We start from the raw sequence: 14,728 nt of genomic DNA on the forward strand, positions 1-14,728 counted from the left end.
CCATTAGTAGAAAAATGATATATTTAAAAGTGATTTTTTAAACTAGTATGCACAGAGAGATGATAGAGCCAGAAAATGAATATTGGACAAAACAAGAGTAATTTTTCGGGTGAAAAAAAATGTTTTGAACCCAACACAAAAGCAGCTCCTGCACTTCACCTGAGAAGGCAAAGGGCCAATGCCTGGAAGAAGGAAGCCCTTTGCCTATTTCTCTCCACCTGCATGATGGAGGAGGCCCCTCCTCCCTCCTCTAGCCTCATCCGGAAGGGCTGCTTTCACTGCCACCAAACGATTGTGTGATTAATCTTGAGAAAACTACTACGTTTATGTTGCTAACGTAAATCAGCTGAGCTTAAAACTACAAATAACTACAGTAAAAACAGTCTTAATGTTCACATCCAAATCCTGCATTAACACTGACACCACTTCTCCACAACTGCTAAATGGCAGTAGAGATGGGAGGCCACTGTCACAGCACAGCCTGGATGAGCTCTGGTCTCCCTGGTGACAGGAGGCCTACCACTCCTTAGCTAGAATGACAGACCCTTCTCTAACACTGCCATATCCCAAACTCTGTGTGTTCTTGGGACCCATCATGCCCTGCCTTCTCTGGGAATATTCCTTCAGTTACCGCATCTCTGAATGGAATGAAGATCCACAGCATACACACTGTTTATTCTCTGGAACCCTGAGACCAAAAGTTCATTCCTGCTCCATTGAATAATCTAGTTGGTTTCCAACATTCAGCAATGCTTCACACCCCCACTAAAATCCCCTTTCTTTATTGTGGTAAAGATTCATTTATTTTATTTTAGATGAATTACTGTTTTGTCTGCATGTATGCCTATATACTACTTGTGTGACTGATGCCCAGAGAGGTCATGTGAGGACATAAGATCCCCTGGAACTACAGGCACCAATGATTTTGAACTAACATGTGCTGGGACATGAACCTGAGGCCTCTGCAAGAGCAACACGTGTTGTTAGCCACTGTACCATCTTTACAGCCAGCTAAAATAGTTATTTTGTATTAACTTTTAAAAAATTAACTTGAAAAAATAGCATGCAAAGGAAGGGATCTTACCGTGGCCTTTTTATTTTAATGTACCCTTTGTTTTTATAATGCCCCTCCCATACTACTCTATTTTTATTCCAGGATGGGGTCAGAGAGCATTTAATCAAGTTGCTATCCTTTGACTGGGAGGCTACTAGACCTTGTGATATAATCCAAAATCATTGACATTGGAGTAAAGAACTACAAAGAACCTAGGTCCTTAATGACTGTATCAAACAATCCAGAAGCCTTCCTTAGCATCATCTAGTCAAAAATGTCAATGAATGCACCCTGTGACTTACACTGAGTACAAACAGCAATCACATAACATCAAACACCAATGATAAGTAAGTTGAATACAAACATTTAATAAATGTGGGTAAATGAGACGAAGAATCACCCTATTCCTGACTAAAGTTGACGTATTCACTAAGGATATGTAAACCTAGTAACTGAATATGTTTCATTGCCTGAGCATTGTGCATTGGCCAATAATAGATGGAGAAATTTAAAATCCAAACCACTAACATCTGTAAAACAAACAAAAATAATGTAATTTAAAAACTTTTTTAAAGTTGGCCAGGCGGTGGTGGTGCATGCCTTTAACCCCAGCATTCGAGGTCAGTCTGGTCAACAAAGCGAGTTCCACAACCAGAGCTATATGGTGAGGTGCTGTCTCAATGAAAAAATAAAATTTAGTCAGGCAGTTGTGGCACACACATTTAATCCCAGCACTCAGGAGGCAGAGACACGTGGACCTCTGTGAGTTTCAGGCCAGCCTGGTCTACAGAGAGTGTTCCAGGACAGCCTCCAAAGCTTCAGAGAAACCATGTCTCGAAAAACCAAAAATAAATAAATAAATAATGTGATTTAAAAGCTAAAATATATCAGGTATGTTGGTGGTTGTCTATAATCTGTCATGGGATTGGGGGACTGGAGAACTAGGAAGGAGTTGACAAACAGGTTGGGATGCATAAGACTCTTTACCAAAATAATAGGGAAGAAAAAGTAAAATGTACACAAATACCATAAAAAGTTTACATGCAAAATGTGAGAGAGAATTTCCTCTAAGTGTTCAGGGGGTCGTATTGTGGACCAATGGGAATCCATCTGTGATTGAGATGGACAGAAAGAAGCTCATATATGAGGCAGTGAAGGCCTCCACACAGTCATCCAATGAGGCCTAGCTGTCACTGCGGACATCACTTCTGCACTCTTCACAGGCAGCACTGTTTCAACTTGCAGCCTCACCAAACAAAAAAAGTCTCTTCTGGGTCTCAGATGTGCGAAAGCTTCTTGGTCGATGTTATCATTACTCAAAAACGGTCTGGAAGCAATGCTAGAGTTATGGCAAAGTAAATTCTGTTCGCCATCCTGCTCTGCTATTCCTGTGGCTGTGGGAGCACATAGATCAATATTCCTGGGCATGAGGATTTCGCAGTAAAATTTTCACTTGTAGCAAACAAGAGAGGGGAAAAAGCCTTAAGCATCCTCTGTCACTTCCAGTTTAACAGAAAATGCACTAATAAACTCTTACCCATGGGTCATGTTTGACAACAGGCAACACTATGCCAACTCTCATTAAAGACTATTCATATCACTGCCCCAAAAATTTCCTTTAAAATTACCATCTTTTGTGTCCATACAGCAGGACATCAGTTTTAAATGTGCCACTGAGAGATATGACCTGTCATCATGTCTAATTTTCCCCATTGTTTCAATACTAGGACAGCTGACTCCTTGGAGCATGATTTTGGTTAGTAATCAGAACCCCCAGGGAGATGGTTTTGGTTTGCGGTATTTATTTTGTGGTTATCTGGACAAATAAGGAAACATATTCCTCTACATTGGTTGTCAGATAAAAGGATAAGCAAATTATCACCAGCAAATATTTGATGCAGATCATAAAATATGTTTAAAAAACAAGTGAAACTGTCAAAAGTATCAAACTGGATATTTATAATGTTAGCAAAAGTGCTCCTAACATGTCCAGAGTACTATGACATGTTAATACATGCATAAACGAAAATCTAAGGTAAAATGGATGATAAGTAGAAACATTTTTATGAAAGACAAAAATTAAATTTTGTGTGGAATTTAAGAATTCTTTTTAAATTCTATTAAAACAATGTATTTGCCACCAACTAAAGAAAACTAGGCCTCAAAAATCAGAAAAATATACTTATAAATCAAGCAAGGAACAGGGGCATTAACTCAACTCTTATAAGCTTGCAAATCATCTATAATACCCTGGGTTTCATATCTAGCTATGTCAAAAAAAAAAAAAACCAAACAAACAAGTGGAAAAAAAGAGTATTACAAATACTGAAGATCTAATCATATCACACTAATTGTTTTTAATAAATGAGCAAATTTTTCCATTAATAAAAGGAAAGCACATGGATAAATTGTCACCTGCCTCACACAAACATCCAATACATCCACTGTGGGTCCCCTTCTTAAGAAGTGTATGTGTAACTGCATGTGTGCTCGTACATAATATATATTCTCTATTGCATCCCATTTTAACTATGCATTGTAGTAGTTATGGTGTACAAAAACACTATAAGCGCCCTAAGCAGGTATCACTTCAGGTATCACATGTGACTACTTACACAGAGCTTGGAAGATGCAGAGAGCATGGTTTTTCAATAACGGACCCACATCCCTGCAAACACAGCATGTGAAATACCTCAAGAATGCCCAAGTACATCTTGTGTCGTCAGAATTAGACTCGTACAAAACAGACAGCGGTGGTGCTCAATACTGATGAATTAGACTCACGTGACAGGGACCAAAATGTGGTCAACACTACTGAATAAGCACTGATCAATGTGACTGTATAGCATTATCATCTTTCTCAGCCAGGATGTAAAATAGTGTGTTGTTTTCTTACTCTTTAATAAAAGGGTCTATAGTACTGTGAACTCATGCAGGTGAGATGAGGCTATTCATTTACAAGTCAGGTTACATTGATGACAAGAGCATATTTATCCCACAAAGATCAACTTTTGTTTTGTTTTGTTTTTAATGAGCTATTCTATCTCAGCAATGTATATAAGAAATGAAGAGGATTCATGGATAATGTGAATGCTAGTAACCCTAACATGCCAAAGAGGGAACATGGGTGTGTAGTCTGCAACATCAAGTATTACATTGTTAGGGTTCTGGGAGTAATATCAACTAAGCTGAATTTTAATTTCCTGTTCTCTATAGTTATTAAAGAATAATGTATGAGAATCAAACACAACTCCAAATAATGTTTCTAACCATTATTCATCCTCAAACATTGTAAAATAGATTAATGAGATATGAATATATCTCATTTTTCTTTTCAGCCCTGGGCTATGGCATGTGCTATACTTTATGCCTGTTGTAGTTTCTGGGGTTTTCTTTTTTAAAAGTTTATTCATCTTTTTATTCACACATATGTATGTGTTTCTATACATAAAGATCCTCTATAGTGAGGATCTTTGCAGTAAGTGTGGTTGCCCAAGGAGGTCAGATAGATCTCCTGGAGCTCAAATTACAGCAGTTGTGAGGCACTGATGTGGGTGCTGGGAACTGAACTTGGGTCCTCTGAAGAAGAAAATGCTCTCTTAAGCACAATGAGACCTCTCTAGTCCCATGAATACATGACTGTCTAATATCTTCTCCTATCTATACGTCTCCTTAGAAACTTTCTACCATCCTACATTTCCCAAACAGAAAAGACTCATTCACAAGTGGCTCCCCAATTGTTCTGTGCAAGCTCACAGTACAGTTTTAGGTTGGACAAACGTCTCCATGTTGAGGTGTAGAGAGCTGCAAAGTGCCGCATCCTTAAGATGGTGCTGGCTTCTGCCTTCTGCTAGCCCGACAGCAGGTGCTCTCTATGATAAACAACACCTGTATTTGGTTAAGGCTGGATATCAGGCTTGCTTCTGCGTACGTGGACCTATCTGCATGTTCCACGTGGCATATTGGGGTTGGCCGCCCAAGGGCTTTTAAGCTGTGGGTTAGGGCTCCCTGGCGCTCCCCGGGGAAAAGAAGATTGTTCAAAGGTTCCTGAATAAACTGCTTAAAGAAGAGTCTAGGCGTTGCATCTTCCTTGCTGGTCGAGGTGGGCGCGACATTGAGGTTTACACAACTGATTCAACGAAGCTACTTTGCTTCTAAATTTTCAGGAAACTAATTCTCTTTCTTTGTATTTCATCTTGTCACCTCCTCGAAGAAAACTATGAAGCCACTTTTATAGCAAGAGAAATCTTCACCAAAACACCACAATCACATGCTACACATACATAAGATTACACACATTACATATTGCACATTACATAAGATTCCTAAGGTACCCACTGTCAAAGGTCATGTTGACAGGATCCCTGTGTTTTCTCTACACTGTATCCCTACAACATAAATCACTGTCTGAGATAAAATAAGGACTTGTAAATATTTATAAAGATAATATATATCTTGACCTTGCCTACATTTTCCTTGTATTCACAATAGATATACCTAACATGACAAACTCTCATGTTCCTCTAATAACTTTCGCATCTAAAAAGATTAGAAAAAACTCATTCTAACTTTGCAAAAATTGAGGCCAGAGATTTGTTTACAGTTCTACCTGAAATGTTTATTGTGACCTTGTTGTCACAGCATTTCTTGGAATAAAGCACTGTTGCAGTACCTGTGGAATTTCTTGAACTAAAGTTTACTCAAGTTGTCACTATAAGGAAGAAAATACTGTACATGTTTCACCACATTGAACATGGCAAATAAAGTTTCCTTTGATGAGACGCTAGTTGCATAACAAATTGACAAATGTTAAAACTAGTCTCCTCTCTACTTGACATTATCTGAATTTTGATAACGATACAGAATAGTGACTTGTAATGAAAAATACTATGGTTTACAAACCAATCACTGTCCATAAACTTGCTCAGTTCTAATAAAGGCATGCAATTTCATCAAGCAAAGTGTTACCTCTCACAATAAGTTGAGCAAAATTGGAGACCCCAGAACCTCGTTCTGACTGAGTTACACAGCGGTACAAATCCTGGTCAGTTTTTGTCACTTCTTGCAATCTGAAAGAGGCAGCAAATCTTCTGTGATTGATGTTCTTAGTCTGGGCTACGGGTATGTCTTCTCCATTGCGTCTCTGCAAATAGAAACCAATCTTTAGAAACAGGTTGTTCACCATGCCATAAATCTAAAGTATCTCAGCAAACTAATATCTGTGATGAATTATTCTGGTTGCTAAACTATTTGGAAGATGCCTGAATAACCCGACAGAATTTTCCCTTTGTCATGCCATCACGGAAAGAAGATAATATCAGAATGCTTAAAAGAATGTATACATTCTCAGTTTTCCATAAAAATTATTACAGCAAAATATATACATTAACAAAAAAGTTGATTGCACCACAGAAAATGAGTCATGGTATCTTTATGGGTAAAGAAGATGGCTTGTTTCTGGTGCTACCAAGATATGTCCTACACATACTATGTGGTAGTGATTCCCCCAAGGAGATGAAGATCATGCCATATACATTCTTATTCCAAATATATAGCATGTACTTGGCACAGAATGACAATACAATACTGATTGATGATTGAGTGTCAGCCCTAAATCTGTGCTCTTGGCAAACTACTATCTCTTCAGGATTAATGACATTCAATTTATACTTTTTAAAGAAGTAATAAAAAAAGCTAACTGTTAAAAGCATGCCTGTCAAGTTTAAAAATGAAAAAATAGAAATATATTTATGATATCACAGTATCTCATACAAAACCAATAAGCATAAACTTTAAGGGAGATGATGGTAAGTTTCAACTATAATAAAATTTATAACTTCTATATGTTGAAAGACATCATAAATAAAGTGAGGGGGACATAGGTTGTGATGAGACATCCATCAAAAAATATAACAACAAAATGATAAACAGCTAAGATATGTAAAGGTCTTCTATAGTCCAATAGGAAAATTGATAAACAACCACTCAAAAACTAGACAGGCTATAAAAAGATAAAAGGCGTATGTCTAAGAGCAAGGAAAGGAGCCATCAGTCCCCATTTTCAAAGTTCTATATGACAAATATAGACAAATGTCAAAGAAAATCTCTAACTATGAGAACACATTAGTTAGGAGCTCAAGCTCATGTCTTACTAGTGAAGTCTAAGTATCCATGGGGTTAAAATACATGAAGATTATGCCAAAGACTACATGTAGGTAACCCAGCACGGAGCTGCTGATGACTTCCTACACTAGGATCGATTCTAAAAATGACTGATTACTCTTTAAGAAAATGGAAGATGGGGCTAGGGATGCAGCTTAGCTGGCAGAGAAGTGCCAAGCATTAGTAAGAGCCGGGTTTGACCCCAGCAGCACATAAACCAGATACAGAGGTGGGCAGAGGATCAGAAATTCAAAACTGCCCTAAGTTATAAAACAGCAAAAAGTAAATAACAACAGCAACAAAAAAGCGAACAGTAGGATATGTACAAACCCACTTCTAGGTTTCTACTTCTAAACCAGTGGCACATGTGAGATTGAGAAAATATATGGGAATATTGACTTTGGCATCATTTGGAACAGTCAAATACAGGGAGATCTGAACCTTTCAGTATTCTGTTCCATCGAATGCAAACAGCTAAGGTCCCCTGGGAGCAGAACACAGCAGGTCCAAAGCACAAGGGCTAGTACTTCAATCTTCCCACAGTGCTGCTGAAGGCATTTGTTAATTGCTCAGGTTGAAACATCCTGTGCGGTCAACAGTTTCCAATTATCAATGTGATGCCTCGGCCTCTTGAATTTATTGGAACATTAACAACTCTTTAGCAATCACTGGCTCCCACATCATACTGGTTGGTAATATGTGTACATGTTTACAAAGGTGGGAGGGTGAGAGGAAGGGAGGGAGAGAGGGAGGGAGGGAGAGAAGGAAGGAGTCTTAACAAATGTAAGGTATCACACACAAATACCAAATATTTACTTTTATTAAATTAGAGTATAAGTACATGAATGACCATTTTCAAAGGTATGGGGAACTTTTGTATATCACAAAAGAAGCATTATATTTAATTTTCTTTCTCGTTTCCTGGGGGGGCGGTCAAAAACAGGGTCTGATCATTCCCTAAATCTTTAATTATACAGTTTCTTATCATACTTTTCAAATATACACATGAATATTATGGAATACAATTATCTAAACAAGAGTATACGTACACTTAAGTCTTACTCATGCTTTTACTTTTGTATTCATGATTCTGTTAATTCTCTCCTGACCCATTGATTCTATGAATTGTGGACCAAGAAACCCTGTTCAGAAAACTTTCATGACATTAAAGAAATCTAAATGTAATCGCCAAATAACAGAAGAGAAAAGGCTCCAACTAGACCCCTCAGGCCACTAAGCAAAACCTTCAGTGCATTGGTTACATGTGAGTTGTTGACCAAAAGGACCTCATAAAAACCATGAAGGACTCACGCTATTGTGTGCTCTCCACAGACTGATATTAGGAGTTTATTGCTAAAGACAACGCCTACATATCTCATTGAACACAGAGGAGACAAGTTAATGCCTAACTAGACTAGTGCACAAATCTGATCACTAATTAGAGACTGGTGTTCGTGGTACTAGAAGATAATTTGCACAGCATAAGAGGAAAAGGTTAAAAACCAACCCAGCTATAAACGAGTGATCTTCAATGGTGATGTGTCTAGCATGATACGCTGGTGTAATAGCAGCACAAAAGCGATGCGAGTAATCAATAACCATGGGTGTAAGGCCCACTGCATGGGCTAGAACCTGTGCCTGGCAGTGCTTAGGTGGCCAAGAACCTGAGACAAGACAGACCTAAGAGGAAAACCAAATATTATTCTGGTAAAGGAACACACCAATAAAATGACTCATGATGTCATTCTGCTAGGCCCATAGATCAGTGTGTTGTTCAGCCAGCATTAGAGGAACTTCCTTGTACAGAATATGGAAAGTATCACAGAGACCAACAACAAGACCATATGCAGAAAGTAAAAACAAATCTTGGAACCCTGAGTCCTATATGGGATGTCTCCATCAAATCCCTAATCTCAGGGTTCAAAGAGCGATTGTGAAAGAGGAGGTGGGAAGATTGTGAGAGTCAGTGGAAATGGAAAACGTGGAGGAAACAGTGCCTCCAGGACACAACAGTCCTCAGCCACATATGAACTCACAGAAGGCAGGGAGCTGTAAGTGTGAGAAGGTACAAAGGGCCTAGGAGGAGATGAGGGAGGGGAAACAGTGATCATAATACACTGCATAAATAAATATCAATCTTCAGTTTAAAAAAAAAAGAAAAACCAACTTATACTCATAAGCCCTGAAATATAAAACCAGGCTAAATTCTTTCTGTGCCACAACCCATATAAACAAAAACAATCATCACATATGCAAATCTCAGATGGATTTCCCTTTCAATTAGCACACCATCTCCATGCAATCTCTCTAATTGGAAGACAGAGATGACTCAGCACGCCTCTCCCAGGAGCCCACCCTCTTCTAGTCCTCCTTTTATCCTCTGGCAGAGCTTGCAGGGTTTGCTGCCTTTACTTCTGCCCTTCACACTCAGTGCTCCTGCAAAACCATTGTGACTGTGTGCCCTGCCTCCCTGATGCTCTCACACAGGAGCACACCACTCCCTCCAGGTCCCTACACCACTCCCTCCAGGTCCCTATGCTAGGACCCTCTGCTGTCTAAAGGCACCTAGAATATTCTCCCTCAGTACTCAGTACTGACTACATATAAGACCAGCACCTAGCACCATGATAGTTTCCTCACGAATCACAATTACTCCTGGTGGTTTGAAAGAAAGTGGCCCCCAATGACTCACTTTTAGGAGGTGTGGCCTTGTTGGAGGAAATCTGTCACTGCAGTTCCATTTCTGACTCACATGATAGAAGAAAACTAACTGTAAAAGTTGTCCACTGACTTGCACATTGTAGGACACACACATACATTTCTTTTTCTGTTTTAAATGTGAGCAGAGGAGATGTGTCAGTTCCTCTCCCAGACAATCCAGGTTTGACTCTTGATTCCAAGCCTCCACATGGCCCTTCACATAACCATTTATAATTCCAGCTCCAGGGAAGCCAACATCTGGCTTTGGTAAGCACCAGGAATGTATGTGGTGAGTAAACATACACACAGGTGAAGCGCCCATACACATAAAATAAATGCATTAGTAAAATATTTTAATTAACAAAACATTTTAATGGAAAAATTTAATGTGTGAAGACGAGACTGAAGTAAGTCTGGCTTTCAAAACTACAGTGATTTCAGACAATCATAATGGATGACACATTTCAAGATGCAAAGAATAACCTTGCTACTATAAAGAAATGATAAATGCTTACAAAGATAGAAATATTTTTTCTAAGGCAGCTGTGGTGAGGAATGCCTATAATCCTAGTACTCAAAAGGCAGAGGCATGAAGAATACATATTTAAGGCCAACATGGGCTGAATATGGAATTAAAAAACCAATCTAGGTTATATAAGACACTTTAAAAAATAAAAAGGAAGATGCTTAAAAAAAAACAAACAAACAAAAAACCCACACAGTCCCCATGGCAGTTGGTTTTATGTCACCTTGGCACAAGTTGTGATGTTTGAGAGGAGAGAACCTCAATAGTGACAATGATAACTGAAGAATGGGCTGTGTTCAAGTTTGTAGACCATTTTTTAAAATCGTGATTGATGGGGAGGAGAAAGGCCCACCCATGGAGGGTGGTGCCATCCCTGGGCAGATGGTCCTGGATTCTTTAAAAACCGAGACTAAGCAAGCCATGAGGTTCAAGTCAGTAAGCAGCACTCCTCCCTGGCATCACTCCTGTCTCCAAGATTCTGCCCTAAGATGAACTCCCCAAGTTGTTCTTGATAATAGTGTTTCATCCCAACAATAGTAATCCTAACAATAACAGTCCCGAATAAATGTGCATGATATAATTGATTGATATATTTTATATGCATAATAGATAATGCATACATAAAATATGCTATATACATATATATACACAATGGAATATTATTAAAATAATAGAGGGAAGTCCAACTAAAATCAATAACTTGGATGAGTCTGGAGGAGAGTATGTTAAGTGAAACAAACTAGCCATGAGAAGACAAACACTGATTGATTACACTTTCATGAAACATCCATAACAGAGGTTATTTACAGACAAGCCAAAAGGGAATGAAACTTTAGCTTACAATGGCATGATATTATCTTGTTTTAAAACTGATAAAGGTCTGGAGATTCATATAACAACAATGTGAACATAATTAGCACTACTGAACAACAAACCTAAAATTAGTTGGCAAATTTTGTGATGGTTTTTCTTTACCACATGTAAAAATATTCATTTCAAAAATTAAGAAGAAAATGAGTTTAAAAGACATGAAAAACTACTGCGAACACAAGACATAGTAACCAATATTACACATTAAGAACTGTTACAGTTGGAATTCAGACTAAAATATAGCAAAGCATGAATGTGTAATGTATCCAATATCTATATATTTACAATGGAGTTATAATAAAAGTAATTAAACAGTGGCTAGAGAAACAGCATGGCAGTTAAAAGCAGTGGCTGCTCTTCTAGAAGACCCAGGTTCAATTCCCAGCACACATATGGCAACCCGCAGCTGTCTGTAATTCCAGTTCCAGGGGATCAGACACTCTCACATAGAAAAACATGCAGGCAAAACACCAATGCACATAAAATAAAAAAATACATATTTTTAAAGGTAATTAAACAATATGTCCTTAAAACAAGCAAGTAATTTTTAAGGGTTATAATTCCCCAGTGTTACTGAAAACCAAGAATACCCAGATTGGTGAACCCAGCAGAAGATGAGGAGAAAGGACTTTAGGAGCCAGAGGGGTCAAGGACAGCACTAGAACAAGGACTAGGAAATCAAGTAAGTAGGGCTCTTGGGGGCTCACAGAAACTGAAGCAACAAACATGGACCCCGTATGGATGTGAGCTACATCCTCTGCATGTACCTTATAGCTGTGTAGCATGTTCTTGTGGGACTGACAACAGTGGGAGTGGGGGAGGGTGTCTTTGACTCTTTGACTACACTTAGGACCCTTTTCCTCCTATTGTGTTGCTTTTGTGCCTAGTCTTACTGTAACTCATTAGGACATGTTCAGTGAATATCCATGGGAGATACGCTTCCCCCCTACCCTTTGGAGAAATGGAGAAGTAGATATGGACAGGAGGGGAGGGTGGGAATTGGAAGGAATGGAGGGAGGGGAAACTGTGCTCAGAATGCAGTGCATGAAACAACAATAAAAGAAAAATTAACGAAAATACCCAATAGCAAAAGACGCCAGGAATGGTGGTGCACACCTGGCAGCCCAGCAACTAGGAGGTTGAGACTGGTGTATCAGGGGCCCAAAACCATTTTCTTTCGTCTTAACCCCCAAAAGTCATTTGAAGGACAGTTTTAGGCTCACAGAAAGTAGAGTTCACAGGCATCTTCACACACAGCCTCCTCACAGTCAGCACAGAACCAGAGAGGTGCAACTGTCACCACTGGCATCCCCACATTGAACACCATTGTCACTGGCTTCACCATACTTCACACTGTGGTCACTTCTGATGCTGAACAATCTGTATGTTTGTACAGACTTAGGCCTGGCGCCTCAATTGTCAAGTGGCACATAGTGAAAAAGAATAAGAATAAGAAGATAGAAAGACATGTTTCAGGAAATTTGAACACACACACACACACACACTTTTGGGTTTTCTATACAGTATTTCAGGGTACAGCCCCAGATGTCCTAAAAATCACTCTGTAGACCAAGCTGGTCTTAACTCTCAGACATAAACCTGCTTCTGCCTCCCAAGAGCTAAGATTAAAGGCACGCACTATCACCATCTGGCAAGCCATGACTATTTTTACTTTTATTTTTTGTTTTTCTTCTTTCCTTTTTAAAGACAATTTAAATTAGAAACAAGATTGTTTTACATGTCAATCCCAGTTCCCTCTCCCTCCCCTGCTTCCCTGATGCCCTATGATTCCCTATCCCATCTCCTTTCTGATCCCCAGGGAGGGTGAGGCCTTCATGGGGGATCTTAAAAGTCTACCATGACATATTTTTTAATACAGGAGTTTATAATAATACTGATAGAAACAAAATCACTCATTTGGGGATGGTGGCAACACACCAACTTGCTATATTGAGAACAAACAAATGAAGCAAAGATTGCAGGGCATCTCCTGGGTAATTTCAGTTCTCATCAAATTGAAACTGAGATTAATCATCACACAGTGTGAGATAGGCATATATTAGGGTATATGTTACATTAAAGCAAAGAGGCACAGAAGAGTACAGGAGCAGCAAAGAAACAGAGAATGAAATGGAGAATCAACAAAAATAAATTATGTATGAAAATAGCATCATGAAACACATTATTTTGTATGACCGTTTTAAAAATAAGCAAATCAAAAAATAAACAGAAAAGAAATAAAATAAAAAATGAAGCATAAAAATTACCTTTTTCAACTTGATGAACTAAGGGCATTGAGGGATAGCAGTGCTAAGATAAAGAAAGATGAGGTCATTGAACCCCTTGGTATCATAATAGGTCCCATTTACACTGTGATCACAGGATCAAATTTGACCCTGGATCTGGTTGCACACTTCTGGAAAACACAAAGGAAATGGAACCATGTTGACCTGAAGTGAGAAAAAGCAAGTGAGGAGGCAGACGTACCTATCAAAGGGCACATGTGCTTTAAATCACCCAAACTACATTACGGTGAGTGGGGACATGTTCCAATGTCATGACAGTGATGGTATAAGATGTAGTTCAGTAATAGAAGCCTGCCCTAGATTATACAAGGACACAGGCACAAAAAGTACTTTCCCTCACTCCTGTCTCTATGTATCTTTCATTCTCTCTCTCTCTCTCTCTCTCTCTCTCTCTCTCTCTCTCTCTCTCTCTCTCTCTCTCTCTCTCACACACACATACACACACACACACACATATACACATACACACACCCCAAGATCCATTAATTAGGGTGGCTTTCCCTATGTGCATTTTATTGTATTATAAAATAATCTCATGAACATTAGATCTACTCATTGATCTGACTTTCAGATTGAGAATCAACAAAGATAAATTATGCATATAAATGCCACACTGAAACGTGTTACATTGAATGCTGTTTTTAATACAAAAGCAATTTTTAAATACAAAAAGGGAACATAAAATGAAACAGGAGAATATCACAATTTCCCAAGGGTAGAAGGAAAGACTTTGTCACAGTCTAATGTGATATGTATCACAGTGACTCATTAAGAAAGTTGTGACATGCCTAAGGAAAATACTCTGAGAAAAGCCCCTCCATACCAATTGCATAGTGCTACCTTCAGGTACAGAGTGATAATTGTTATCTGCAGACTCTGATATGAAGAGATCTTGGAAGAGATAAGGATTTAAAGCATATGTCACTATCATTCATTTATAATACTTGATGTAGTTTCTAGACCTTTCACCTAGGTTATATAAACTATTTTAAAAACCCATTGTGTCTGTAAAGTGTTGAACTCTCCATAAAGAAAGTATCAACTGCAAAAAGAAAAGAGTAATACCCTTAAAATTTGCCAATGAGGAAACTTTCCCATGCTCACAACTCA

General features: G+C 38.6%; 1 protein-coding gene across 1 annotated transcript in view; it reads right to left on the bottom strand.

Moving 5' to 3' along the window:
• The window catches only part of Ptprk (protein tyrosine phosphatase receptor type K), a 517,652-nt gene that overhangs the window by 236,094 nt on the left and 266,830 nt on the right, over positions 1–14,728 (bottom strand). The window contains 1 exon segment of the mRNA XM_021224035.2: positions 6,023–6,197. Coding sequence (XP_021079694.1) covers positions 6,023–6,197 — 175 coding nt within the window.

Source organism: Mesocricetus auratus, unplaced genomic scaffold, assembly GCF_017639785.1.
Source record: "Mesocricetus auratus isolate SY011 unplaced genomic scaffold, BCM_Maur_2.0 Super-Scaffold_100018, whole genome shotgun sequence".
In the NCBI taxonomy this organism is placed as follows: Eukaryota; Metazoa; Chordata; class Mammalia; order Rodentia; family Cricetidae; genus Mesocricetus; species Mesocricetus auratus.